Source organism: Ammospiza caudacuta, chromosome 13 (genome assembly GCF_027887145.1).
Source record: "Ammospiza caudacuta isolate bAmmCau1 chromosome 13, bAmmCau1.pri, whole genome shotgun sequence".
In the NCBI taxonomy this organism is placed as follows: domain Eukaryota; kingdom Metazoa; phylum Chordata; class Aves; order Passeriformes; family Passerellidae; genus Ammospiza; species Ammospiza caudacuta.
Window position 1 is genome coordinate 6,580,162 of NC_080605.1, and position 26,892 is coordinate 6,607,053.

The 26,892-nt window shown below is 40.1% G+C and overlaps 1 protein-coding gene across 2 annotated transcripts; it reads right to left on the minus strand.

The window, feature by feature from the left end:
* Positions 1-1,023: 1,023 nt before the first annotated feature.
* Positions 1,024-21,333, minus strand: ZNF507 (zinc finger protein 507). 2 transcript variants are annotated; one of them, XM_058813636.1, is made up of 7 exons: positions 21,095-21,333; positions 17,216-19,347; positions 15,491-15,596; positions 10,553-10,667; positions 8,200-8,304; positions 5,117-5,251; positions 1,024-4,989 (listed from the first exon to the last, which is right to left on the minus strand). In XM_058813636.1, exons 2-7 carry the CDS (start codon positions 19,340-19,342, stop codon positions 4,626-4,628), a joined length of 2,952 nt encoding a protein of 983 aa, XP_058669619.1. In that variant the 5' UTR covers positions 19,343-19,347; positions 21,095-21,333; the 3' UTR covers positions 1,024-4,625. The 2 variants fall into 2 exon arrangements, with proteins under 2 accessions (XP_058669619.1, XP_058669620.1); XM_058813637.1 differs by lacking the exon at positions 8,200-8,304.
* Positions 21,334-26,892: the final 5,559 nt, after the last annotated feature.

Here is a 26,892-nt window from a genome sequence, read left to right on the forward strand (position 1 = left end):
AATTCCAGCCCTGAACACTTGCCAGAGATCTGGGACAGTGGCTGAATCCCAGTGCTGTGTGCCAGGGCTCTGGATCCTTTTCTCCCAGTTCCCAGGGTGTTCCAACCCTCACAGGACCCTCAGTGCCCAGTCCCACCTGCGGTCACTCATGGCCAGGTTATTTATGGGGAGAAGCTCCTGAGGAGGCTCCTGGGCTTTGTTCAGCTGAACCAGGAAGGTGTTTTAGCCCAGTGAACAGGATAATACCTGGACAGCACATCCTACTACAAAAAGCTTTTCCCCCAGGTTTTGCATTAGAGAAAATGTGAAAAAGCTGCGTAACACAGCATTCTGCAGTGTTGCATCTGAAGCCATTTGTAGTTCCAGCCTTTATTTCAACATATTTGGTCCAGGGCCTTAATAATAATAATGAGAAAATGGAAAAAGATTGCTTGTTTATGTAACTGATACCGGCGGTGGGTATCCTGGCCACACTCTTTTCTCCCCAGCAACACCATCTGACTTTATTTTTTCCTGAAAAAGATGGGAAGAGAAGCTCCAGCAAGGCCAAGAAATATGCTGTATATTTAAAAATAGGTTTCAAGATATGTTTTAGCTTATGTGATGGAAAAGCAGAAGTCAATCACCTGAAAAAAAGCTGATTAAGGCTTTCACTCTTATTTAAATTAGGGGAAAAATTCCTACTAGTTTCATTATGAATTTTGAATTTGCAGTTCTTCAGCATGGTGCCACCCTAACTGCATGCAGGCTTACAAATATTTTGACTTAATAGTTTCATATTTCTTCATTACAGTTACTTTGATAAAACTTATATTAGCAGTACTTAAACTAGTAATAACATCTAATACTAATAATTTCATACGACAGTAAGAAATGGCAGTAAAGTATTTCAAATACTTTTTGTCTCAACAGATTTCCCTCTCTCTAAACACTGGTTCAGTGTTTGGATTTTCTATATTCATATTTCATAGAGGCCAAATAAAAGTGACTAAAGAGTTTAACAAAAAAAGTTTATTACCAAAATACAATATTAAAGTCAATACGTGACAAACTCCTGTAAAGCAAAATAAATTATTCTACCATTGTACAGTATTCCAGAAGGTAGTTAAAGTGGTACTACAGACTTTGCTTCATCCTTCCAAAGAGTTGCCTATCAGGAACACAATCCTAGAGAGAGCTTAAGGCATGCAGCTTAATGTGCTGGATAACTTTATAAAACAAAACTCATCCTATTTAATAAGATACAGTATCAGAATTAACTGCAGTCTTTACATGTCAGTTTTCTAAATTTTTTTATACTTTGGCTATAAAAGCAGTGCCATAGTGTTACAATACCTTTTCTTAAAAAAATACATGTACCCATGTCCATGAATATCAAATGCAAATGTAAATTTCTATTAAATATATCTTAACAAATGTTACTTTGAGCACCAACTGTACATTTCTTCAAATGATTAAATAAGTGCTTATGAAAGAGGAAAATACAAGAACTCTGACTCAATCCCACTCTATTCTTCCAGGTCAAGCATAAATCAGGAAGATGAAATATGCACCCATTTTTCAGTACAGCCAAATGTGAATGAAGTTTGCTCTTCAGTGGAAGTACAGGCATTGCAAACAAAGCTGCAAGGTACAGTTTGTATCACAGACTAAAATCTAATTTGAACAAACAGCACGTGAATAGCTGATTTTGTCTCTGAAGAGACAAAAATAGTTTAAAAGCTTAAAGAAAGGGAAAATTTGCAGCGTCAGTGACTCTGAAATGTGCTTAAAACCCCTTACAAAACATGCAACCAGGCAGCCATACACTTTTGAAAGCAGATAACCTGAGAAACAATTTGCTTTCAGAAAAACCAAGCCTATAATTATTTCACATGCAGGACTTCTGACAAAGTCCCTGAATTGTGAGTGGGTAATTAATTGCAAGCAGCATGGAGACAGCTAAAAAAAGTAAATCTCTGTGCATATGGGAAAGAATTCTTTGTTGGCATTTGTCAGGACTGATAATGGTTTATAGAGGCAAGTAGCTTTCTGCTTTACAGGAACACATGGTCAAAAAGAGCAATGAGATGGCAAAGAACAACTGTGAGCAGGCACATCCTGCCGAGGGATGTGTGGCACTGACTCCTGGGGCACTGCACACAACGCTGCTCGTGTGCCTTCCACACACCAGGGCTGCTCTTCTGCATTCCAGGTTATTGCCTCCTGAAATTTTGGTTCATTGCCATCTCCTTTTTAGCTTATGAATGCAAGTTTTTCCTTTTTTATCTTTCACTAGCTGAGCAACTCTAACAGAATTACACAAAAATAACAGTGTGGTAAATATTGTTTCTGTGAATACTGACTGGTAGTTCAGCATTAGTAGGGATCTCACTGTCCTTTAATTTTTCAAACAAATGGGACTTCTGAGTGAGAAAGCTGAGATATAATCCAGATGATGTAGTATTTTCACATTAATTCTATACTCAAGGTATAATAGCAGTGTCAGTAAGACAATATGAATACCCCATTTAAAGTTCATTATCTCCTCTGGAATTTGGGATCATGTAAATAAATAATGTGTTTTTCAAATGTAAAATCCAACTGCAGGAATATGAAAAATAACTATTAACTGAAAATAATGTATAATTAACTTCAAATATTATTTAAAGTATCTCAAAAATTCAACACAAAAATGCTTTGACCTTATATCCACACTAATTCTTCAAGTCAAATGTGTATGTTCTGCTATCTAATTCATAAACAAAATAATACTTATTTAACCTAAAGGAAGAAGTCAAATTGAGGAAATTTCTTGAAAACAAGTATCAAATACACTTGAAGTCTTAGTGCTTTTACCCTGGCCTCTGCATTTTGTGCTGCTTCATGAAGCTGTGACTTCTGTTACTGTTTTATTTTCCTGGTTGCCACTTCCAGGCAGTGCTAGCACAATACAGACACTCCATGTGCCAGCCTCTCACATTTACAGCTGCAGCTGATTGCTGCTGCTTCAAGGGTGTAAATAAAGGAAGAAACCACTGTTTTCCTAAGAGTAAGGAACTTTATAAATACTGAGCTACCAAAGATCAGGTCACTGCATGCCCATGTCAGCAGCAGGCAAGCTGCTGTGCATCTGCCATTCATTAGAAGCAGGAATACATGCCTGAACTAGGAAGTGTAAATCTGGCTGCCAAAGGGCTTCTTTGGAAGGGATACTACACTTAATGAATCTTTCAAAGAAATTAAGTAGCCAGATTAATCAATAACCTCAACAAAGTTGCCAGGAAACTAGCCAGTGTAATATTATTCCACATTGATATACAGATGAGTATCTTCTACTGCCAACTGCTGGAACTGTAAAAATAACAAACCAAAAAAAAAACTCCACACTAATTTTAGAAGCTGAAGGTTTTGAAAGGGTGAGATTTCTATGTTTTCTTAGACAACAAAGTAATCCCTAATTCCCTTTATCAATCCATACTATAGGCACTAGTAAAATTTATTCAGTAAGCGACTGGATACAGTTTTGGCTTAAGAAATTGTTTGCCATTTCTTTTTTTAAATATGATTTTCTACAGGAAGATTATCGTTCAGCTCATTATTTCCACAGTTGCAGCTCTGACAGACAAGTGGGAAATTTGGCCAGCCAGTGGCATTTCAAAGAATGCCAAAGCATGTAGGCGTTTCTGAAAATCCCAATTTGTGCTCACCTACATCTTTTGGAATCTACATAGATTTCATCTACATCACTTTGTGGCAATTATTGTTAATATCATGTTCTCATCAAAAACATTGCTCATCCATACTGCAAAACAATCACCAAAAATGGAAAGTGACATTATAAGCTTTTCTTTTTTTATAAGCTTCATGGTGTCAAGAAAAAACAACAGGTTATTGTTATAAAAATAATCTGTTACATACCATGAGTTGAAAAGATAGGAGTTTTGTACTTAGGATCCAATCAAACAAATAGTTATTAACAGAATGTTTCTAGGCCCTTCACCTCCTGCTGCTGTAAATCAATGGAAAGGATGGCAGTATTTGTTGGAAAATGACTTGGGAGTTTGTAAAGCCTTAAAAATAGACTGGGGAAAATGGAACTCTTGTGTGTGAACACAACACACACATGCCCTGGCCACCTCCCCTCTCCCCACCTCCCAGGCAGGGGGGTTCACCAGATCACTCTGTAACAGTTCTATCTGATCTGCTGCCAGATCAGCTTTCAAAAAAGAGGGTAAAAACCTTCTTTGCTGAATTACATGGAAAACAACAAAGAGGGAGGAAGAAAAAAGCTTTTCAAGTGATTCAAAGCTTTCACACCTTTGGGTTTTAAACTACTGTGCTAATGCATTATTACTGACTAGTATCTGACAGGAAATGAAACAAACCAACAATCCTACATTCTTGGCACCATATAAAGAAGTAACAGGTTAAAATGGATCCTTCTATTCTCCACACCTTGTATTTATCTCCTAAATGATTCATCAGTCCCTGGTTCAAACACTGTACTCCTACTGAAACAAGAACTCAGGATGGGAAATCAAGTTTTGCTTGCAATTCTTCTCTTTAGCAAGTTTCTCAGGCAAAAATTAGCAAAAAAAGAAAATATTCACTCTAGGAAATCCTCTCTGAACTTACTGCTTCACCTAGTTTGTATTCTGAGTCGTGCTGTGGTCCTTGTTTAGAATGATGTTTATGATTTCACCCTCATGTTCTTTCATATGATCCAGCAGATTTTCTTTGTTGGTAGACTCAAAACCACAAATGCAGCAGCAGAAGAGAAGAACACAGTATTCTGTGCCAAGATGGGGTAGAGTGGAGTTCTTTTCTAAACTGCATGAGGTATTCATCAAGGTAGGTTTTTCATTTTCATCAGAACCTGAAGTTTCATTTGTAGTCTGGTTAATGGACTCTGTAAAAGACACCAGGTTGTCTGAACTTCCTAGTATAGGTACTGTACTTTCATCTGTGCCTTCTAACAAGGTCTTGTCAGTGAGTTGTCCTTGAAACCTGAAATAATAATAAAAACCAAAACAAATATTACAATATACAGCTGTTCCTTTTAGATAGGAACTTTATTTTGGATCAGGGTTGGGTTTTTTTAAAGATTATTGGTGTGACAGTAAATCAGACATACCTACTGCTTTGTGAAATTGCATCATTAATAGCTTTGTTCACTTGTTCATAGTTGTAATTTTGGTCACTTGCATGTTTCCACATGTGGGACTTCAGGGATGGAGGATGGCTACATACATATCCACAGAGAGAACATCTGGGGAAAAATGGAGAAGGAAAAGAGAAACATTTCAAAGTCAATTTTATTAGTTTAGTAATGGTTTAGTTCTTCCACAAGGATGAGTAAGCAGAGAGATCCATGTGAACCATGTTCTTGGTCCCATTTTCAGTTTCATAACTGGGTCATGTTAGTTTGCCAAGTTTCATCCTGAAATATAAGACTATTTTTAGGATCTGAGAACATTCTAATTTTTTTTTTTTAAATTTCCTAAAGAACTGAATTGAAATCTTATCTGTTTGGCCTGACAAAACTGTTCAAACACTGCAGAAATGCAGTACTGCTGCTGAGTGCAGAAACAGGGCATCTGGCAGGGAGGTGGTGAGCTCTCTCTGCCCCTGCTCTGAACCAAGCAGGAACTGTGTAATTAGCACTAATTATGTCAATTGAACGAAGTAAGTCTTTCCTGGTACAGCAGGTATTAGTTTATTATGGATCACAGAGTTCCTGAAGTTGGAAGGAACCTCTTGAGGGTGCACAGTCCAATCCAGCCCCTCAGGCAGGATCAGCAGGCTGCTGAGGGCAGTGCCAGATTCTGAACAGATTCACAGATCAGGATTCACACACGTGATCATTTTCTCCATCAGCTCTGGTACAACAAGACTAAATTTTCTATTTCTCTGTAAAACATCATCTTATGCAGTAAAGAACAAAACCCTGAAGAATAAATCCTATTGACAGGGAGATGCAGTGTATATTTATGGACAGAAATAACCCAAGGCTGATCAAATCCTGTATAACCCTTTTCATGCACAAATATACATCAGAGGAGGTTCTTGATGTGCTTTTTAAGATGACAAATTAGTCACCTCAGCATGAAGGAGATGAGTGATACTGCATGACATCACTTCAGAGCAGGATCTGTCTTTTTGTCTTTTGGATAAAAAAGCTCTTTTCCTCAGCTACCTGCTACTTGGGAAGGCTTCAGTTCCCCAAATCCCATGGAAAAGATCAGAATCAATTGAAGGTGACCTTGTGCTAATAAATTATAACCAGGAATGCAGCTCTGCTCAAGCAATGTGATCCCAGTGTGTTACTATGATGAGTCTTAAAATTACCCCAATGCAAGTCAGTTTTTGTAGTTTTGAAGACCCTTTCAGAAATGTAACCTGGAAAACACAAGAAGGCCTACATAAAACCACATTATACACTACAATTCAGTAAGGCTTTATGACTTTTCTTAATGACAGTATAGTCCTTAAATGGCCTGCAAATAATCATACACAGAAAACAACCTCTGCTCAGCAGAAGATTGCAGAGAACAGCAGAATTCTCCCAAATGAGGTGAAAGCACAGCACATTACCTTGCTTGTGGAGCAAGGTAATTCTGTCCTGCTGGGGAACAACAGGTGTGTATTTCTAGCTCACTCTTCCCTAGGATCCTATTTGTCTCTTTTCCTTCTAATTTGGTGCCTCACAAAGAAAATGGATGCTTTCAAAGATAGGTGAGTCTATTCTCAGATTGGGAATCCTGATATCTCTAATGAGGCTGTTACAAAATACATCATTAGATAAAAGGCAGACCTTATAGTTAATTTATAGATAAAATTAGGCCAAAATATTTTTTTGTAAAACCCAAAGATCAACAAATAATCTTAATTTCATTTAATGTGCCACTAGTCTCACCATACATTTGATTTTCTGTGCCACTAACACTGCTTGGTCAGTGATTTGGGAACACAATCAATGAAGCCACAGCCCAGTGTCCATTTTTAGTCCCTTTTAAATGCTCTCATTTTTTGAAGCTCACTAATTTACTCAGGTGATTTACTAATACAATTTACTTTGCTGAGAACAGTATCTTTTGAACCAAATACTGTTGACTATTTTAGCATACAGTTCAAATCAGACACAGAAATCCAACAGCTTTTAGTATGCTGCACTACAGTTAATGATCACATACTTACAGTATATGCAACTTTCTCAAAGAAACAAAATTATTCACCACTGAGTTTAGTAGTAGAAGCCTTTCAGTTCCATAGCATGATCTGCCCTACTGCTTGATTAATGCTGAATTATTAAACTTCACTGTTCAGGAGTATTCTGCATTGATACACTGAGGAAACAATTCTCTTGCAGTTTTGGTTAGACTAATTCCTTGGGGATCAGGGACCAAAGTGTGGAGGTTTCCAGTAATCCCTGGTATTACCAGGAGCAATACTGTGGGAGTATGACAGCTGAGCAAATACAACTTAATGCTTCTAGGAACATTTGAGAAAAATGAAGTGGAAGTATATTTAAATTGTAGAAGCAGCTTTTCTTGAGAAGAAACATCTATATGAGTGTGCTTTATTTAGACTTTTCATATTGCCCTTAAAATCTTCCACTGAGAAATATTCAGAATATTCCCAATTTTCTTTCCTTTCCCTTCCCAACTTCTATCTTTTGTTACAAATTAGTAGTAGACAATTACACACATTTGTACCAACTTTCTCACATATGTATAAATTACCCATATCTATGGACAGACTATAAGGGACACTCATCCCTTAATGGCTATTCATAATAAATCTTAACTAGGTGATGCCAGCCTGGATTCCAACTGACATGTACATGCAAAGGCTGTGCCTAGACTGGGATACTAAAGAAAGCCAGGGAATGTTCCTGGATGCTGGAATTTACCTGTCTATAATGTTAAATGTTAGAGGTGCCATGGTATGGTTTTGGCTCATACAGTCTCCTAAACAACTCCAGGTAATTAACACGGCCCAGAAACTACTTGCAATAGGCAGTGTGTGTGCAACCACCACATTCTGGAAAGCAAAAGCTGAACAGGTCCCAGAGGGAAGTCATGGACATGTTTAATCAGCCTGGGAATGCCATGGCAAATCCATCAAAAAACCCCAAACAACTCTGTGGACCGAAGAATGACTCTAGGAGGGAAGGGAACAGGATCTGAACACTGCTTTAAGAGCCCCATTACATACTTGAACTGCTCCAAAAGCTGCACTGCCTGATGCTCCTGGGGGTGCTGCCTCATGTGGCACTTGAAGCTATTCATATTTGTGGTGGCGAAGTCACACACGCGACATCTGAAGAGACAACAACAAGTGACTGCTCTGACCATTCCCTGCTGGCACTGCTCCCAACCCCAGCAGCTCCCAGACTGCAAAGGTGCCTGGAAAGGCTGCAGCTGAGGACTAACCATATTTGCAGAACTCCAAGGTATGACATTAATCACTGTTGGGCAGTGAGAATCTTCTGCAGCCCAAAACAGCCTGCACCTTTCAGCAGGCATCACCAGGCTTAGAGATTGTGCTTCTTCCTGAAATCTCCCTCGAGCCCCTCTCCTGATGTGGGTAAGCAGCACTAAGAGCAAGGGAGGTGAGGGTGCAGGTGGCTGGGTGCAGTCCTTCCAAAGGCATAATGTGACCCTCAGAGCTGGAGGGGAGAGTGTGTGCCCTACTTAATGCACCAGCAATGTTCTCAGGACATTGTAAAAGCCAAACCAGTAATAAAACACCAAGTTTCAGGGCTTTATTGCTGAAAAAGAAGTCAGTGACAAGATCAACATATTCAAATTTAAGTGCCCTAAGCATATCACATCATGCCATTCAATTTTTTTCTTTTTACTTCTTCTTTACTTTTATACTTTGTATAAAACCAATACATAGAACAGTCTGGATCTAAACTCAGATCCATGGATTTAGATCCCAAAGTATTACACGAATTCCTTATTCATAAATATCAATATACTGCCACACAACCTTCCTGTATCTACCATATTAAAACAGAAACCATCAAGCTCAGCTAAAATTCTTATGTATTTGTTTGAACTTTAGGTCCTTCTTTTTTTTTTTTTTCAAATGGTAAAATGTCCAGTTAGAAAGTCTGTTCTATAATGTGAAACAGTTTGAGACTGCTGCATACTTAGCCTGAGAATACTCACTATATTTTTGAAAGGATTTAATTGTGCAGTATTAAAATCCAGAACATATCAAATCTACAGAAACATATCCTTTAAGGCTCAGCACCTTAGTTTCCAGGAAGTTTTGTCAAACAAATCTAAAGTATGTTTACAGCTCTCAAAAAGGCAGCAATGCAGTAGGTTGCTGTTTGACACTATGGAAGGCTTGAGGAATTCATGTTTCAGAAGGAGAAATACCATAAATACTGGATCATTATGGTGTTCAGATGTGGCTCAAGTATCCTGCCAGGTTTTCAGATTTGTCTAAGGGGTTTATGAAAAAATTATAAGAGAAGCAAGGCAGATGGGTTGATTTGTATTTAGTATGCAGCAGTCTGTATCACCAGTGGAAAATTTCCAAGGGTTCCTAAATCAAAACAGGCTGCTAACACCAATTTGATAACTACCACGTACAAGACACTCTACAGTATCTGCTGCTCCAACCCCACTAAGTAATAAATAATGGTAATAGTGAAGGTTCTGAGGAGAAAACAATCTATTTGTATTCCACACTTGCTGTCTGAGTAAACATCTTGTGAATTTTTGCTGGTGTTACAGGATATCATTATAATGCACAAATCAAAATACAACACATCTTAAGGGTTTGTTCATCTAAAAGAGAAAGTTCCTGGCTTGGCTCAGCCTTTCAAGGTGTTGAGTTCCCAGAATTTACACTAAACACAGGAGTTTACATAAAGATCAGCTCAAAAAATCTATTGACTCAGATCTACTTTCTAGCCACTAGAGAGGGACAGAGATCCACACTGTATAAGCACAGATTGAATCTGGGGAAATTTATACAGCAACCAATAGGAAAATGCAGGATTTATTTTTTTGCTGGGGACCTCAGCAGTAGTATTACACGTGATTTTAGGTACCCAAGTTCCCATATAAATCCATATGATACCCTGGTATAAAAATTATAAAATATGATCCTAAGTGAGTATGTTACTATTGTTAGAAACCAGTGATAAAGATGAGGCACTTGGTGACAAGGGCAGGATTTCCCCACACTCTGTAGCAGCTGATGTATAAAGCAGTAATATGACAATGGAGAACATTTTGCAATAAAGCAAACCCAAAATTAAGTTAGGTGTGCAAGGGTTTTGAGAAATATATTATTACTGTTGGCCAAAGTTCAGTATTATAACAGAATTATCTTCCTCTCCACATGTGAATGCTTCAAACTGAAAACAGGCAGAAGACTGCCACAGCAAAAGATGCATTCTGGAAAAATTAGCAAATCTTAATTACATAGTTTGAGTGAGGCAGCAAGTGTGTCTCCCTCAGTAATTTGCAGTACAACAGTGTAACTGCAGCTCCTTTGCCAGGGCAGGCCAGCAGTGCCCTGGCAGGCTGAGGCTGGCACTCACCTGTACGGCTTGTCCGAGCTGTGGATGCGGCGGTGGTTGCGCACTCCCACGTACGTGGTGCTCGTGTAGTCACACACATCACACCTGAACAGCTTCTGGGAGGAACACTTGCTTCCTGTTGGAGCAAAAGCCATTACTTTAGAGAGCTGCACTCAGCCTTGTAAGGAACTCTCAGATTATAACTTCATCACAATTGAATTATGAAACAGGAATTTACATTTTAAAGTAACAGTTTTGAATGTCGATAAAGAAATATTTAATACTTTTAAAGTATTAAATAAGACAGCACACACCGAGGTAATAAAGGTATGGTTCATTTTACCATTCCGTTCTGCCATTTACAGGAATTATTCAAATTTTAGGAAAACATTATTTTTCTCAATGTGGACATTTTCCCTCTCCCTGCAGTTGGGTGAAGTCCTGTGTTACAGCAAAAGGTGATAATATGTGGGACTGCTGAACTCAGCAGCTTCAGAATGCATTTGCAGAATGCATCAAATCAAAGGAAAAGACTGGGACTGAGAATGGATGAGTGTGATCGTGGTCACAAGGGTTTTCAGGATGATAGAGATGAGAATGTTGATTCCATGATCAGAAGGCTTGATTTATTATTTTATGATATCAATATTACATTATGACTATACTAAAAGGAAATAGAAGGAAAGTTCTCAGAAGGCTGGCTAAGCTAAGAACAGAAAAGAATGAATAACAAAGGAGCTCTCTCTGACTCAGAGAGCTCAGTCCTTGATTGGCCATTAATTGTAAACATCCAAGATGGGCCAATCACAGATGCACCTGTTGCATTCCACAGCAGCAGATAACCATTGTTTACATTCTTTTTCTGGGGCCTCAGCTTCCCAGAAGGGAAAATCCTAAAGAAAGGATTTTTATGAAAAGATGTCTGTGACAGATGAGTTTCAAACTGGCAAACACAGAAAAGAAAAGCAAAAGACCTCCCAAAGCCTCTAAATCCTCTTTATCATCCAACATACAACTCACACTTTCTGAAAGATATGAGATGATAAAAAAAATAGATATTGACCAGATGTCTTAATAAATAATTTGGAACTTCTCCAAATTACTAAAAAGCAATTGTAACAAAAGTAATTTTTTCCTTCCAGAATGAAAAAGACTTGAAAAATTAATGGCTGCAGAGACAAAGGCTAATGACTCCTTACACAGGGAAATGTGTGCCCACCAGTGCACAGTTGGGACATTTTTGAGACATAAGTGTGAACACTTTAACAGCCCTGTTCCCTCACTGAATTTGGGTTAAGAGATTAACATTTGGGAAGAGGGATGGCATTTTTCATGCAGGTAATTTTCCCATTCCAGCCTATCCTGCTGTACCTCATGTACTTATTTTTTAGGCTGAATTTTCTCATTATCAAAACAATTAAGAGTCATGATGGTAAAACTCTTTTAAAGAAACATTTCTGTTCCCACAGGCAGGCACTGAATTATGCCAAAAAGGGTTCTAGATATATTATTCTGATGAATACATTCATACAGCTTCAATATAAGGAAAAATTGCAACTAATTAAACTTTCACTTCAAAATTTAGCACTTTTGGTTCAAGATGCAAAGTAATTAGGTAAGGCTGATAACCCCAGAGGGTTATTGTGAAGAATATATAGTATATCATATAAAATAAAATAGCAGTCTGAATGCAAAGATAGGGAAATAAAATTGGGATATTTCTGTGTGTACCAAGATAACCACAAATACATTTCCTATATTTAATTTTAAAACATGACACAGTTCTCACTCTTTAGCACTCTTATAAGAAAAAATATGGAAGTAATACACAGCAGGCACTCTTTGCAAGTCAACCTTAAAGCAAAATATACTGGAATTTTTCCTACAAAATGCTCAAAATTTATTAGATTTGTTTTTCATTTAATGTAAAAATTATCAGAACAATCCTAATTATTTACTTGAACACTTTGGAATTTATATTTCTGTATTATTCTTTTTGAAAACACATTCATGTAGAAGACCTCAATGGATCAAGGACACTCACTGGGCTGCAGATCCATGGGAGAGCAGGGGCTGTGCTCTGCTTGAAGGGGTTTTCCATCTTAAATTCTGCAGCTTTAGAATGAACTGCTTCCAAATGTATTTTCTGTTACAAATCTGGTACTTCAGTGGGCAGGCAGTTTAAAACCAACAGTATCTAATGAGATTTTTAAAGCATTATGCAAACATATTTGCCACAGCATAGTTCTAAGATGCTCACACCCAGCAGCACACACTTAGGAGCAATTATTTATACCAATCACTACTTTATATTTATTCCTTCCAGAAAATGCACATAAATTATAATACATCACATACTCTCTTGCTGTTACAAAATAGCATTTGTGTCCCTCATCCCTCAACTGGCTTATTTCTTGTGGGTTTGGGGGCTGTTTTGCTTTCTGGATGGAGAATATCAGGTCTCCTACAAGTGAATATGGAAATGCCAGATCTTTGCTGCAGCAGCAGTAACAGGTGCTCCTCTAATGCTGCTTATTACCCTATTCCTTCATTATTAGACATTTACAGTCTGATCATACCCAGTGTCATAATGCTCCTTTTAATTTATTGTACAACCGTGATGAATAAAGAGACTTTTAGGACCAACCATTTCATAAACAAGAAATGAAACTGTTCCAGCTCAGGCATCTTTCACATCAACAGATGCTGTGCCATAAACTTCTTTGTTTTGTGTGGCTTTATAGGGATGACATCTGTTTGACAAGAGATTGCTGTACTGCAGTGGTGCTGCAATTTGATTATAAATTGGTTCTGAAATAATTTAAGCATTCCACAGTATGAGTTAATAAAAGTTTAAAAGGAGAACTGTTTTCATTCAAGCCACATTACTAAATTTCATGTGGGGTAAACAATTAAAGTGCTTAGCTGGAACACTTGTATAAGGTAATAATAAGAAAAAAATATTTATAAAACATTTCTAAATTAATTGAAAGCAGGCAGATTTCTTGAACAGGGGCTTCCCTTTCATGGAAGCTAAAGTACAAAATCAGGATATAAACTGTAAAATAACCTCATTACACATACTAATTTCCAAAGCAGATAGGACTATTGATTTGCACATTACCAGGAGTTGAGCTCAAAAAGTCCAGTACTTCTCCAAACCTGACAGGTTTCAGGCATTGCAAGGTAGTTATTCCTGTATCAGGACATCTTTAGGAACACTGGTTTACAGCACACAAAACACTGCCACAAGTAACAGCCCAAGCTGTGCTTGCAGATATTTGTACCTTACTAAAGGAACAATGTTTTATTTCCTATCACTGTCATGAAACACTTCTGCTACTGCTTTTGCAGAAATCCCCCAGTATGTAATGGGAAATGTTCCCACTCCCAGCAGAGCCTCCCTGGCCATTTCCCTGTCTCCCCCTGGCTCTCAATGGCTCTCTCAGGCTTAGGTCCTGGGATGGACTGAGCACTACAGATCAATTTCCTGAATTTAAATGCCTTCTGCATTGATGAGAGCAAAAAGGAGCTGGGAAGGGTCACTCTACCTGAGGATGAAAAGGTAATTAATTTTAACTCATACACTGAAAGCCAGAAAAGGAGGCAGTGTGAGCTGAGAGAGCAGAAGGCAAAGTTGGGAAATCATTCTGGTCTGACACGTACCAGGTTGTTCTGGGCAAACCATTGCCCATCCACCCTGGCTCCTGCTGGTCAGAGCCTTTTTTCACAAGAAATTGCATCCATTTCAACAACTTTTGCACTCACTGAGCAGCTGTAGAGGAAAGGGTAGAACCCAGAAATTACCACAGCAACCTAAGTACTATTAGAGTGCACATTTTGCTGTCTAAACAAACAAGAGAGCACAGATAGGACAGAAAAGAGCTTTGTGCACAAAATGGGACTACTTCATCTCACAGTTGTTCAGAGACTATCTAATTACTAGTATTTATCCATAATGCTCTAAAATTACAAAATGCTAATAATTACAGTGTTGCCTTCAAAATAAAAATGTTGTAAATATTTTCAGTAGCTGTAACTCACCAGAGAAGAGGATGCATTCACACTGCAGTGACAGACAGTGGCTTTCCAGGACACACAAGGGATTTTTGATAGACAGTGGCTTTCCAGGACACACAAGGGATTTTAAGGCCACATTTTCTCCTGAACTTCAGAATTTGGTTATTTTTTTTCCCCTATTTGATTACCTTAATGCATCAAGGGTTTGTTTGGCTTGTTTTTGTTTTGTTCTTTGGTTTCTGTTTCTGTTTTGCAAACAAACCCTATTAAATTAGAAGCAGATATACAATTAAACAAACATGAGGCTCTAAGCAACCAGGTCTAGTGGGAGCTGTCCCTGCCCATGGCAGGGCTTGGAAAGAGAGGAGCTTTAAAGTCCCTTCCAGCCCAAACCATTCTATGTCTCTATGAAAATGCATACCTACTGTTACCCAGGCAACTCTTACAGATACAGGCTGCATATTTACAATGTCTTACATTTGCCTCACTAGGGCTAAAATAAATGACTCATTTTGGACATTACCATAATCAACAGAAATTTCTGAACTCAGAAGGGATGGCATTGTATGCATATGCTGACAGTAAACTACATTACCATGGTGAATTAAAAAAAAAGCCTTTCTTTTGTTTAGGTCATTTGGAAAATACTGAAGGAAAAAAAGATTTTCTTCTTAAAAATCCAGAATAATATTGCATATGAGTTGTTTGTCACAAGAAAGGTTTAATTACTGGAGCTAAAAATATATCAGCTAACAATAAATGCCACCTCAAGACTGACTATGGTAAATTCTGCCCTCTGGAAAGAACACACATTTAAGGTTATGAACAGGCATGGAAGCATTTCAGCACAAGAGATCTTAAAACCAGTTACACAAATACAGCAAACAAGTAATGTTATGAGTAAGTTTTTGTAATTTCAAGGGTAAATATAAACAGTACCTTCTCTATCATCTGCTTCATTGGAAACTATGAGTTTGTTAGCTGTGGCTGTGGAGAAGAGATCAGGAAGACTGTGTTGTTCTCTTTCATGGTTTCGCAGCTGGCTCTGAAAAAACAGTTCCTAAGGTTAAAAAATATACCACAAACATACAGTGACAAACACACAGACTTGGGATATTGCAATCATCTGTGACATTGTTACTCAAGCTTTGATGACAACTGGTCTGAAATGCATGTTAATGTATATACAGATTATCCCTTAGGTAATTTTACTACAAACAACTAAATATCATGGATTAGTAACATAAAGGACTGGTGAGAGTGATTGAGAGGATTCTATGATTTGTGTTTATTTAGAAAATAGATTTCCTTCTTTCCCCATTGCCACAGACAAGTGGCCACAGTTCTTCCTCCAAAATTACTGTACTCCCAAAAGCAGTATGAGATTAGAGGCTTGTGTGAAAATTACCTCAATTTTCATATTACTGACTGACTTAAGAATACACCAGTCCTGTTTCTACTTGCTTGAGGAGGAGAAAAGAGAGCCTTTTGCTACCCTACCTGTGTATTTTTTCAAACTAGGACTAAATGACAATAAATATGGGAAAATTTGCATGACCAGTGCTTCCAAGAGGTCCAGCTGTACAGCTGGGTACTGATGCAATCTGTTCTGTATTCCTGACTACTGAGCTGAGTGCATAGGAACTCACTCACTAATGCTTAAAATAGCAGTTAGAAAAAGGGCAGAAATGTATTATTCTGCTCTGGTTGTAATCTTTCAAATCTAAGTTCTACAGAACATCCAGAGCAACAAAACAGAAAAAATAAAAAAAATTCTGCTTCAATGTTAACCCCAAGTGCCACAATCACAAGAGGAAGGCATGTTTGAGCATTCTTTTAAAATTTCAGCTATTAAGTTCTTTGATGTTTCCATTTCTTCCTGCAGTTGCTATGTGTGGGCAGAAAAACAACACAGTATTATTATGTCCGTAATACAGATGTCAGGAAAAAAGTTATGTGAGGAAGAAGCAAGGTTGAGTGGATAAAGCAGAATAATTACAGTTGAACTGTACATTCAGCACGTGCTGCTGGCAATAATCCCTACTGGTAATTACAACAAAGCCAGGATGTCAGACTGAGATAAGTTAGAAAGAGGGATTGGAGCAGGCCCTGAGCCTGCAAGGGCTCCCTGGTGGTCAGAAGCCTAAGATGGGAAATGCCAAGTCATGGTGAATGGGCTAGGAGCCCCTCTTCTGCCTTTGGACCCCTGCTTATCTCTCTGTAATCTATAGGTCACTTTCCTTTAAACTGTCCTTGCTACTGGACAATTTCTGTACCTCATATAAAGAGCTGCTTTTGCCCAGCTCAGGCAGAAGAGCTGTCACTGGGAACCTCCACAGAAGAATCAATAAAGATGCTCCTGTGGAACCCCACACAGACTTCTCCTCTCTCTCCCTGGTGCGCCTGCCTAGCACCTAGCAAGCTGAAGAGCTGAAATCACAGTGAGCTGATCATCACTAAAGAGCTGATATCACTTAAGCTTGCTGAGGTTGCCTGTGGCTAAGAACTGCTTGGGAGCTTGGTCTGTCCTGAACAGGACTGCACTATCTGGACCCCGCGCAGCCTGCTGGGGACACCCCAAACTCCAGAAAGGTTGCATTAAGGATCACCAGTTATTGAGAAAGCAGTGAAAGAGGGTATTTAGGGATTGCAGAGAGGCTGTACCTTGTAGTGGAAGGACTCGTCGCACTGCTTGCACTGGTACATGCGGGCCTTGCAGTGGTTGATCATGTGGCTCTCCAGGCCCTTGCTGTCGCCGGCGATGTGCTCGCAGATGGGGCACTGGTAGGGCTGGCGCTGGCGGTGCACGCGCAGGTGCTGCTTGATGTAGCCCTTGTTGCCGCTGCTGTAGTGGCACAGGCGGCAGCGGTACGGCCGCTCGGCGCTGGGGATGAACTCCACCAGGCTGCTCCCCGCCCCCGCCGCGGCCCCCCCGCCCTGGCACTGCGCGTTGTCCTGCAGCTCCTTCAGGATGTCGTCGTCGGAGGCGTTCTGGTCTGTCCTCTCCTTCAGCTTTTCAATGACGGTGAGCAGTGACATGCTGATGCCCATTTTAATTGGTGCTTCTGACAACTCTGCTCTGTCTTTCTTTATCTCAACTATTGCACATTCACTTTGGTTTAAGCCACTGAACTCCTCTGAAGGATCCTTAAGTGAGGACACCACTTTGGAATGAGCCACGCATGGGCCATCAGCTCCTCCCTGGCCTGCACCTGCATCCACAGCATCTTCTCCAGTCAGAGCCCTGAGGCTGGACCGTGTCAGTTCTGCAGCTCTGATTGGCATTGTAACAAGAGCTTCTGCTGCTAAGGAGTGCAGTCTCAAAGATTCTGAATTTGTCCTCCTTCGTGCAGGAGGCACATTTTCGTCAGCTGTTACATTTTTATTAGCGCTTAATTCGTTATCTTTCTTCTCAGTGTTATTCCACTCTATTATTACTTCCTGAATCGCATCTGAATGATAAACTTCAGCAGGTTCTTCACAGGTAACAGACGACTCCTCTGAGATAAATTTTTTTTCTGTTTCAATGTCAGTGTTCATTAAGAATGGCTTTTGTAAAACACTTTCTTCAGCACTTGGCAAACGCTCTACTATAACATTAACGTGACCCTTTTTATTTGGACTACAACTGATGATTTTCTGTGCTGATGAAAGCAGGCTGTCAGTTATCATATTGTCTGGTTCTGTATCTGATACAGTCTCCTCTACAACCTCTGTAGTAGGAGAATGCACCATAGACTCACTTAATATCTCTTCCTCTTTTACATTTGTTCCTATGGGCGATTTACACGACAGCTGCTCAGAATTGCAAATCTGAAGCTGAAGAGAAGGCTCACTATGGATATCAAGTTCACTGTTTTCCAAAGAGAGGACAACTGTATCCACACTCTGAGGTGTATGAGTTACAACTGTCTCTGACAAGCTGGTGTTTTCATTTTCTTCCTCAAAGATGGGGTAGGAGCAATCAACCTCCCCCGCGTGTTTCCAAGCGTGTGTTTTCAACATCCTCTGCTGCCCGCAGGTGTACCTGCAGATTAAACACCTGTACATGCCATACTGCTCGTAGGTGTACCACTTCCTCCTGCCCATTTCAGGCACAGGAGCAGACTGAGCTGCATCCTTACATTCCACATTTCCTGTCTGATCAGTCCCTGATTTGACATTTCCTTCCACTGGTCCTTGCAGAAATGAGCTGGTGACATTGACACACTGCTGCACTTTTGTCTGGATGCTGTTTATACCACCGTTCTCGTGGTGATTTTGGAAGTGGGATTCAAGTTCTTCTTGGCTTTTGGAGGCAAAATGACATTCTGAGCACATTAATATCACTTCATTTTTCTGCCCATGTTGTTTTATATGTTCTTGCAGAGTTAAAAGCGAAGGTGACAGAAAATTACAGAGACCACACTGATAGCATGTCACCTTTTTTTTGCTTGGTGGAAGACATTCAGTCACAATATAATCTGCTTGTAACTCTTCAGTCTTTTTAGTAGCAATCACAGAGAGCTCGATGGTTTTAGCTGGGATTTCACAGAGCTCAGCTGTGTCCAAGGACTGCACAGAGGCGTCGGCATGGGAACGTTTCTTCCCTATTAAAAGGCACCTTTGTGACTTCTCACTTTCAACTATTTTGCTCAGCTTCTGGATCACGTGGATCAGGGGGTCGGTTTTACATTTTCTCTGCTCTTCGCTGCTCTGCAGTGTTGGGCCAATGACTGTTTCAGAAATCAGCACAGCCTCCTGCTCCCCAATATTTGGCATCAATACTGCAATGCTGCTTCCTTCTTCCATAATACCTACGAGGGTTACAAAAATACCTGGGGGTTACAAAAATAAAGATTTATACCTGCACAATAATGAAAACACAGCCCAGTGCTATTTACATTGCTCTCTCTACCAAACAGGGAAGCCCAATTCCACTAAACTAATCAAAATTTTCAGAATGGCTACAGAAGTAGCCAAAGATATTGGGGACATTTAGTGATGCTTTTCAATGCAGCTGCAGAGAATAATTCCAAAAGAGCCTCCAACAGGCTGCCTCCAAGTTGTACATGGGTAGGACAAGTATTTTCAAGTGTAAGCTGAAGAACAGTGTTACAGCTATTCTCTTTTTCCTTACAAGCACTACACATTTGAATGCTAAACATTAAAATATCAATTGACAGTAACTGGTATATTGATGTTTAAAAGCACAGTAGAATATGAAAATATATTCCTAATGTACTTTGATGCATCAATGCTCCTAAAGCAAATGACAATTTGCAGCAATATAATTTACAAAAATAAGCAGTTTTTTTCCTTGAAATGTTAAAGAAGGTAATTCTGCCATTTACTTGCATTAGTCATTTCACTATGACTATTTTAAAGATCATTCAAATGTCAAATCATACTTCTCATTATAAATGTCATTTTCTAGAAAACTTACTAATTGCAGCAACAATTTCTTAATTGCAGGGAAAATCAAATGGTACTGAAGTTATAAAGAGCACTTCTTTTCTGTTTTGAGGGAAAGCTACAGGCAGTTACTATTTCCAATTACCCCTCCTTTAAAAATATCAAACCATAAACCACAGGCAATAATGTGCAGTGTTTGAGGTCAAATTAGAAGCCAATATACAAAAATGTACATGAAAACATACTTTGTGATGTGGGCAGAGCTGTGGGGTGAGGGGTGAAGGAGCTGGACAAAAGGTCTTACATTCAAATTTACTTCTCTAAAAATGTCTAGAAATACCCTATTCAAGTGCTTATAAATACACACACACATATATTTTATACAAAGTTCTTATATACTACATATAAAACAGAGAACATAAAGAGATGAGGGATATTTATCAGTCATCCTTGAAAAATTATGCCAAGTAAATTCATATGGATTGGTTTTTTTTTGCAAGAAAGATACAGAGGCTAAAAAAGAATTTCCAGAACTGGTCCTAAAAACCCATGAAATCCACTAATTTCTACTTGTGGATTTAGTGTAGAGCATTAAATTGCACAGAGAAGGGTCTGTGATGCCCCTTTCCTATTACAGAAAATCTCTGGGCAGAACTAAATAAATTACCTTCATCTGCCATTCAGCTTACAGTTCAGGTAATCATCAGTATAAGCAATGTTAATTTTTTAGTATCATCTGCACCTCATGTTAAATACTTCAAGTTGAAAGCTATTATTTGAAAACCCTAATTCAGTTCTATGAAAACACTTTGGTGTTTGTTTCAAACTGCCTGTAACATGTTTTGAAACCATTGTGAGAAGTGAACAAACCTGCTTTTTCCCCTGAACACAGATTTAATGAATGCTCAAAGCAGTAATGTCTACTCGAAATATTTTCAAATTGAAAATGAGTTAAGGAAAATTGATGCTACCTTAAATTACCCTTGGTATTTTAAAACTTTTTAAGTAATGCTAAATAGGCAAATATTTTCTCTACCTGGAAGCAGCATAACAACTAAGGTGAAAAATCACTAACAGAAGATCATAAAGGAAATATGCTGCCGTGTACTGTTGCTATATCAAAAAGTCAAACAGAGAGAGGACTTTCACCTGTATTATCTGGGATGCCTGGAGCTGATCCCTGTTCCCAGATACATGCGTGTTATGTCACTCTTTGCTTAGAGTTTGATTGTTACTGTTGCAGACTTCCGTTTTTGGAGGGATGGTAAGAGCTGTACACAAATTATCACAAAGTTAGAAGGGACCCACAAGGATCAGCGAGTCCAGCTCCTGTCCCTGCACAGCACCAGCCCCAAGAGTCACACGTGCCCGAGGGCGCTGTCCAAGCACCCACACGGTAATTACACAGCCATGTCTGGGGATGCCAGAGGACGGGAGGGAAGATGCAGCCCCGAGCAAACGCCTGCGAGCTGCCCATTCCAGCCCAGCCCAACCCCTGGGCCGAGCAGGGCGAACGCCTCCAGGGCAGGAAGAGCCGAGCACGCTTCGCCCAACCCGTCTGGCAGAGCGCGGTGCGATGGTATCGCGGCCCCGAGGGCAGGGAATGTCCCCGGCCGGCCGCCACCCTCCCCGGGACGGCCGAGCCGCGCTGCCCGCCCCGCTCCGAGCCCGCAGGCGCCGCTCCGCCAGCGCTCCGGCCGCGGGGCAGCGGCGACCCAGAGGCCCAGAGCAGCGAGGAGCCGGTCCGCCGGGGCAGCCAGCAGGGGTGAAGGAAGGAGGGGACGGGAGAGGAGGGAACGGAGGCAGCCCCGGGCCCGGGAAAGCTCCGCCGGGAGCCGCTGCCGCCCGCGGCTCTGCACATGGGCTGCGGCGCGGCGCCCCGGGGCCGGCCCGCCGCCGCCACGCCTGGCGCCCTGCCTTGCGCCCGGCCACCCGCCGCTGCCCTCCCACCACCGCCGCTGCCGCCCGCGGGCCCCGGGCCGGGCCGCGCCACCGCTCGCCGGCACTAACGGAGAAAGCCCCGGGAGCCTCACCTGCGGCCGCCGCTTCAAGATGGCGACGATGGAGCCTCTGTCACGTGACCCGCGGGCCCGTGTCAGGTGACCGGCGGGGGGCGCTGCCGCCGCGTCAGCGCCGCCTCCCGTTACCATGGAGACGGGGTGGGACAGGGACAGAGCCGGGGGACTCGGGACAGGGGACAGGACAGTGTGTGTGAATATGACCGTGTCACCGTGCACGGGCAGCAGTGTGTGTGAATATGACCGTGTCACCGTGCACGGGCAGCAGTGTGAGCCAGGACGGTGTGTCCCGTCCCGGCGGGGCAGGGTCGCAGCCCTGCTGTCCCCGAGCCCCGGGCTGGCCGGTGCCGCTGAGGCTCGCTCGGGCTGCGGGTGCTCCCTGAGGGCTCAGTCGGGCTCCGGGCTCTCCCCGAGGGCTCAGTCGGGCTCCGGGCGCTCCCTGAGGGCTCCGGGCGCTCCCTGAGGCTCAGTCGGGCTCCGGGCGCTCCCTGAGGGCTCAGTCGGGCTCCAGGCGCTCCCTGGGGCTCTCTCGGGCTCCGGGCGCTCCCCGCAGCTCTGGGGACGGCTCCGGCCGCTCCAGCCCAGCGCCCTCCACATGCCCACAGCCAGGGCCACGCTGGCGGCGCCACACGCTCCAAAACCCGGAGAATCTCACAAAAGGTGTTTTTCTCCCAGCACGGTTTTCGATGGTAAACACCTGTAGTTAAAAACTCCACAACCTCCAGGTTTTGGGTATAAAGGTGTCAAGAAGGTTTAGCAGTTTGAAGTGGGCAGAAATGGAGAGATTTACATAAACACTGCTTGTCGGGGCTACCTTGGCAGCTAAGTACCAGCAATGGTACATGTGAGATATTTCATACAGACTGAAAAGTTGGGGAATGGTGAGCTTCAAAAGTGACTTCAAAACTGGCTGGGTAATGGCAAGTAAAATGCAATCTTCATTTCCATAACAGAGACTGAAGTGTATTGATGTGGAGATTTGGATTTGGAGGGATCTGGTAAAATTGTAGGAACTTTCTGCAATGATTGAACTTTTTGTTAACGATTGTATATTGTTTCATAGACATTTGGTCTTTTGAAGTAGATGATCTTTTAAAAATACTGTCAAACCCGAGGTGGTTTGACATTTGACATTCAAGAGGTGGATTTGACTATCCTTTCAATAGGTATCTCTAATTTTACTTTTTCCCTTTAACTCCTTGAATGATGAAGCTCTGTTTAATTATATCATGTTTAAGACAATTCAACTAATATCCTACAATATCTGACTTGGTTAAAAAAATGGTAAGCCTTTGATAAGACTTGTTTATAAAAAATAAATTGCTGTCAGGAAAATGCAAGGGTACAACCTATCTCCTTAACACCTATTAAATGCATTTAATTAAAAAATAAAGGTAAAATTTTAGGCAGTATAGTATTCACAGTGTCAAAGATAGTAACAATAATCATGGCTACTTGTTTCAGCTTTTTCTGCCACATTAAGTAGAGCCTTTTTATAGAAAATGATTATTTTTCGTGTACTCTGTTCCTTTAAAAGCTTTGTTTCCACATGTGTATATGTTACAGGTTAATTAATCAGTCACCTGAATTGAATCACTCTTGTACATACAGGATTCTCACTCTCCTTTTTTCAGCCAAAATATGCTAGGGTCTGATAGATCTGAATTAAAAATGCTGGGTTGGTAATGAGTAATCATCTCCATAGACTCTGTTATTCTTCTTTGTTGTAATTAAACCTGGACTAAGTTAAAGATTTCATTCTCTGTGCAGATATGATTGTACCAAAAGACAGATTTAGATTTTACACTTTTACATTAGTTTGAAAGGCTTCTTAACTCACAAAGCTATTTTCCTGTTTTTCATTTTCATTGCTTTCAAGTTGAAGGAGACATGAAACCAAATGAAATCTGGATAAGGCACCTCTCCCTGAGCAGCAGAGATGAAGCTCTTGTTTTGAGGATAATATGTTCAGAGTGTTGATGTTTTTGTAAAAGTTTATACCAAATTGCTTCCTAAGTACTGTAAATATGTACAGAATGTCGGTGGCATGAGTTTTATGGTAAACATTACAAGCTTAATTTAAAAGAGTAGCACATAGCCTAGAAACACCAGGTGAATTTCGAGCTACATCAGCAAAGATGCAATCTGGAAGTGAAAACATGCAAAGTGTGCACAGGGTTTTGTGTGCACTTTTAAAATAACAGAAATCTACAGGTAGGAGCTTTCCTATAAGGGGCCTGTTTATTCTTTGTGGCCTCAGTCTTGAAACTCTTTTCAGTCATCTAATGAACAATTAGGCTTGTTTTCATTAATGATTTGTACCAGCAATGAGTTATATAATTGTCAATGAAAAATCCACTTTAGCCCATGAGTTTTCCACATTGTCATGCCTGGCAGTTCCCAAACCATTCCAAAAGCTTTGTAATTTTCACATTATTATAATGTATTATGTAACTGGAGTCCCTGGCTGTATTGAGTGGGCATTAAATAAACTGATTTGTGTAGAAGAGAAGTGAACCTTGCATGAAGCCCTGGTGGGAAGGGAGGCTCTGGCTGGTGCATCCCTTCCTGGGCGAACACTGCCAGGAGTGCTCTGTGAGCTCTTGGAGTGGCATGAGGAGAAGGAGAATTCTAATTTAATATTTCACCTAAACTTCAGTTCTTGGTAGCCTGGAGTTGACCTTTATTGTGAGGTAGATCCACCATAAAAAGATGCAATTTGCCATTGCATTACAATATGATTGGCAAGTAGGGAATGTTCTGCTATCTTTATAAACTAACTACAGCACAGAAGCCTGGATTTAGTTTTTAAAATTCTTTTTGGCAGACAGAATGTGTTTCATATTGTTTGTGTCTGCTCATAGCCGTCTTGTTTCTGGGTAAAAAAAAAAGTTTAGTGCGCATAAAATACAACTCACTATCACATGAAAAATGAAATGTTTGGTTCCTCAGAAAATTTGGAAGAATTTGCACATTTCCACATAGGAGTACAAGTATTGTACAGATACTTTGATTTATCAGACCAGCATTGTGGGAACCCTAATTGTGAAATGGAGCCTTAGGGACATTTTGTCCCTTTAAATACAGAAGTTTGCAAAGGTGATGCATAATCTAGGAAAATTCAGAGAGTGAGAGAAGCGTGGTAAGAAAATTGATAAAAAATGATGCTGTTAAGAACTAGGACTACATTGTATTCTGAGAGAAAATCCTGCAGGTGGATTGAGAATTGTTAGGTGTAGAGAAATTATGCAGGGAAGAATGAGCACTGTGTCTCTGCATTTAGACAATACAATAGACCATGATAGACATAGATGGATAATAAATAGTATAAAGGAAATAAATTGCACTTTAAATACACTTCTTCTGCCATTAGATTAATTAGTTATTCAGGGGAGTTGAATAATGGTTGCACTTTCAAAACAGGTACAGGGAGTTTTAGATTTCTTTTTTTTCTTGTATAAGTGTAATCACCCTCTGGAACTATTGCTACAATAGATGGTGGAAAACAAAACTTTGCAAGAATTAAAATGAGTATTTAAAACCAAGTTTTTGTATATAATTAAAGAACATGTAAAAGTGTTCCAGATAGAATCAGAGATGTAAATATTGAAATAACGTTTCAGTACTATTCAATATATTTAGATTGTTATATGAAATAACATTTTTAGCATTGAGGCCAGCGTTGATGGGAGTTAGGAAGGATCTTCCCTTGGGACAGGTGTGTGATGTTTTGTGCTCTAAGGTTTAGAGTGCAATTTCCTTTGGGCTGGTTGTGCTGCTCTGCTGCCCAAACCTCACACACAGCTCTTTGGTGTAGTTAGCCTTAGTTATCTTTTTGTTACAGCCTCAGAGCTCTTTGTGCCTTGGCAGTGAGGCATTAAAGCTAAGCAGAATTTATATTACTTAGATGGTTTATTTTGTTTTACACAGCCTTTTCTGCTGTGAATTAGGAAAGTTCTGTGTTAAGTGATATTTCAGCTGCAACAATGACATCTAGGGGCTGATTTATATTAATTTAATTTAGATTAGTATCTCCTAGTTTTGAGAAGATGGTTACTAATATGTTTACTAAATCTAAATTATTAGTATTTGCTAAAAAGCTGTGAATCTGATATATGTCATATATTCAGAGAATAACCATGACATTTTTAACTTCTTATCTTTTTGTCTTTTGTTTCCCCTTGATCTGTCTTTTAATTATTTTAGTACTGCTACCACTGCAAATCAGTGAATCTCTCATTACTTTAGACCTTGTATTTTTCCATGACACGTTATCAAATGATGAGATGTTTTCACTCTGTACTTTAGGTGTACTTTTCTGTGAATTAAAGGGAAAACACTTTGCCTCTGCTTTCCTCCATGACTTATTCTGTCTCCTAGAATCACATCTACTTGATTTTGTACAGCAAATGAGACTAAAAATCCCTGTATTCAATCCCCTGCTTCCCCAGCTTTATGGGAGTGTAGACATAGGATTGAGTCCAGATTTAAACCCTGTGATTCAGGGCCACCTCTAAGCTCTATGTAAATCTAATTTTATGTGTGCGAGTAAGTGTATACGTAAAATACGTAATTGCAATTTAGAGATGATTTAACAGCATCTGTCCTGTTATTTGCAAACTTACTCTCATTCCCTTGAATCTTAGTTATTTGACCATAAGTCACTTATTTGGAATTGCTTTTTACAGAAAAAAATTTCTATATTTCTTTCTCATCTGTTTCTTTACTTATATTTACAGGAATAAGAGAATGTAATTTTTTCCCCCAAAATTCTCCTCATGCTATTTTGTAGAATATTGTTATTATCTTCAACATATTCCCTTCTAATTGGTCTTGAGCAGAAGAGGCAACCAGATGAGCTGAAAAGAGTGAGGCATTGTGGAAAGCTTCACATTGGCTCAAGGCAAGGTACTAAAATGTTCTCTGCGG